Here is a 2,728-nt window from a genome sequence, read left to right as displayed (position 1 = left end):
CACTCATTTAATATTTGCAATAACCCTAGAGGCCAGTGCCATCATTATCTTCATCTTACTGAGTAAAGTGAGGTTCAGAGAGCATGTTATAAAGAGCAGATTAATTTCCACAAGTAAATTTCAGAACAGTGTTCAAACACAGGGTCATAGCTTATGCCCCAAACCACCATGAAAGAATGACATGAGTCTGGAGGGGAGGCACTCCCCTGGAAGGGAGACACTGTGGCAACAAAGCAACACCATGAGGTAGGATGCTAACAACCTTCTAGTCACTGGCAGGGTAGCCACCTGGTTCTGAGGCTTATTTCCATGACCCTGTGTTTCTTTTCAACTCTCCATCTTGGCAAGCACATATTAGAGACCCTATCCAAGGAAGCTACTTTATTAACTCAAAACTCTGATTTTCTATTAATTTCATGATCATAGCTAGAGAAATGGGAATGAGTGAAGGTCCTCAATAGAGAGACAGCCCAGAAAGTCTTGAGGGGACCCTTCAAAAGGAATCTTGTTACACAGTCTCTGAGTCATAACTAGACGCCCCCAGCACCAACATTTAGCCCAGAGTTACAATAATTCTCTTTCTCCCCATGTTTCCTCTCCTCCCTATGCTTTTCTTTTTCTCCCTCTCACACACTTGGTCTTCCTCTCTTAATTCTATGTTCTTCTTTTGTTTCCTTCTTTCCTATTCCTGAAATGTTGTTGTCTGCTACTCTGCAGTAGCAGAGTACTTAATCCTTAATCCACTCCTGTCTCCCTCCTTATCAGTGGCTTTCCATGATTCTATGACACCCCCCCCCCCATCTGCCCCGTTTTCTCTTTCTGTTTATCACTGGCCACGGACTTTGTCTTGCTCTCCCGGTTCTCTTTCTGTCTCTGTTTCATGGTCAATGATATTCTCTCTCTCCTCTTTCTCCCCTTCTCTCTTTCTTTGTCTCTCTGTCTTGCTATCTCTGCCTCTGCATCTCTGTCTTTTGTTTCCTTTCTATGCAGGGACTCAGCTCCTGGATCATGGCAAATCTGAGCCGCCCTTCTGAATTTGTCCTCTTGGGCTTCTCCTCTTTTGGTGAGGTGCAGGTTCTGCTGTATGGGCCCTTCCTCGTGCTTTATCTTCTTGCCTTCATAGGAAACACTGTCATCATAATCACAGTCATAGCCAACACCCACCTACATACTCCTATGTACTTCTTTCTTGGTAATTTTTCCCTGTTGGAGATCTTGGTGACCATGACTGCAGTGCCCAGGATGCTCTCAGACCTGCTGGTCACCCACAAAGTCATTTCCTTCACTGGCTGCATGGTCCAGTTCTACTTCTACTTTTCCCTAGGTTCCACCTCCTTCCTCATCCTGTCAGACATGGCCCTTGACCGCTTTGTGGCCATCTGCCACCCACTGCACTATGACACTTTGATGAGCTGGGCTGTGTGTGTCAGGTTGGCAGGGGCTGCCTGGGCAGCTCCCTTCCTAGTCATGGTGCCCACTGTCCTCTCCCGGGCTTATCTCAATTATTGCCATGGCAACATCATTAACCACTTCTTCTGCGACAACGTACCTCTGCTGCAGCTGTCCTGCTCAGACACCAGTCTTCTGGAATTCTGGGATTTCATGATGGCCTTAGCCTTTGTCCTCAGTTCCTTCCTGGTGACCCTCATCTCCTATGGGTATATTGTAACCACTGTGCTGAGGATCCCATCTGCTACCGGCCGTCAGAAGGCTTTCTCTACTTGTGGGTCCCACCTCACTCTAGTCTTCATTGGTTACAGCAGCACCATCTTCCTTTATGTCAGGCCTGGCAAAGCACATTCTGTGGAAATCAACAAGACCATAGCCTTGGTGACATCAGTCCTCACCCCCTTTCTCAGTCCCTTTATCCTTACCCTCCGCAATGAGACAGTCAAGGCAGTGCTACGAGGGCATATGCAGAGGCTTAAAGGCCTCCACAAGGCACTACAATGAGACTAAGGAACCCGGCCAACTTCAGTCAAGCAGTTCTATGCAGAGAGGAGGCAGAGTACCAGACTGAAGACCACTGCTGAATTTCTTTAGGTTGTTTCCTCCATGGAAACATGGAAGCAAGGTAACTACAGTGAGTCCTCAGTGCTCAGTGTCTGTCTCTCACAGGCCACCATGAAGGTGCTCCCCATACCCACTGGCGGCTACAAGAACTCTGAAAGTAGCCCAGAGCCTGGGGAGCCAGAAGTAAGATTTTCAGTACAAGGAAGTACATGGGCTTTCCATTCAAGGACAGCAGCCAGGAAGTGTTTTCTGATCAAGAGGAGATACTACCTAGCCCAGGTGTGTGTGTGTGTGTGTGTGTGTGTGTGTGTGTAAAATTCCTGAAAGTTTTTGGATGAAACCTCAGCTCTAATGCCCCTCCTGCCCAACTATAATCTGAAATTTTAAAAGCCCTACAGTTGGGGCATCAGGGTTGCTCAGATGGTGCAGCATTGACTCTTGGTTTTGGTTTTGGTCTTGGTTTTGGTTCTGGGTCATGATCTCATGGGTCCTGAGATTGAGCCCTGTCTGGGCTCAGCAGGGAGTCTGCTTCAAGATTCTCCCTCTCTGCCCCTCCCCCCTTTTCCTTCTATAATAAATAAATAAATCTTTTTTAAAAAGCCCTCCTTGGGGCGCCTGGGTGGCTCTGTTCGTTGGGCAACTGCCTTCAGCTTGGGTCATGATCCCAGAGTCCTGGGATGGAGTCCCACATCAGGCTCCCAGCTCCATGGGGAGT

General features: G+C 47.9%; 1 protein-coding gene across 1 annotated transcript; it reads left to right on the top strand.

Annotated features, from left to right (window-relative positions):
• Positions 1-1,008: 1,008 nt before the first annotated feature.
• Positions 1,009-1,953, top strand: OR6V1 (olfactory receptor family 6 subfamily V member 1; the record flags this gene model as incomplete). The annotated part of the gene is made up of 1 exon (XM_082691720.1): positions 1,009-1,953. One exon carries the CDS (start codon positions 1,009-1,011, stop codon positions 1,951-1,953), a length of 945 nt encoding a protein of 314 aa, XP_082547846.1.
• Positions 1,954-2,728: the final 775 nt, after the last annotated feature.

The sequence above is a fragment of the Mustela nivalis genome (genome assembly GCF_964662115.1).
Source record: "Mustela nivalis genome assembly, chromosome: 12".
NCBI lineage: Eukaryota > Metazoa > Chordata > Mammalia > Carnivora > Mustelidae > Mustela > Mustela nivalis.
The sequence above is the reverse complement of the archived record's forward strand: the minus strand, read 5'-3'. Positions and strand labels throughout refer to the sequence as shown.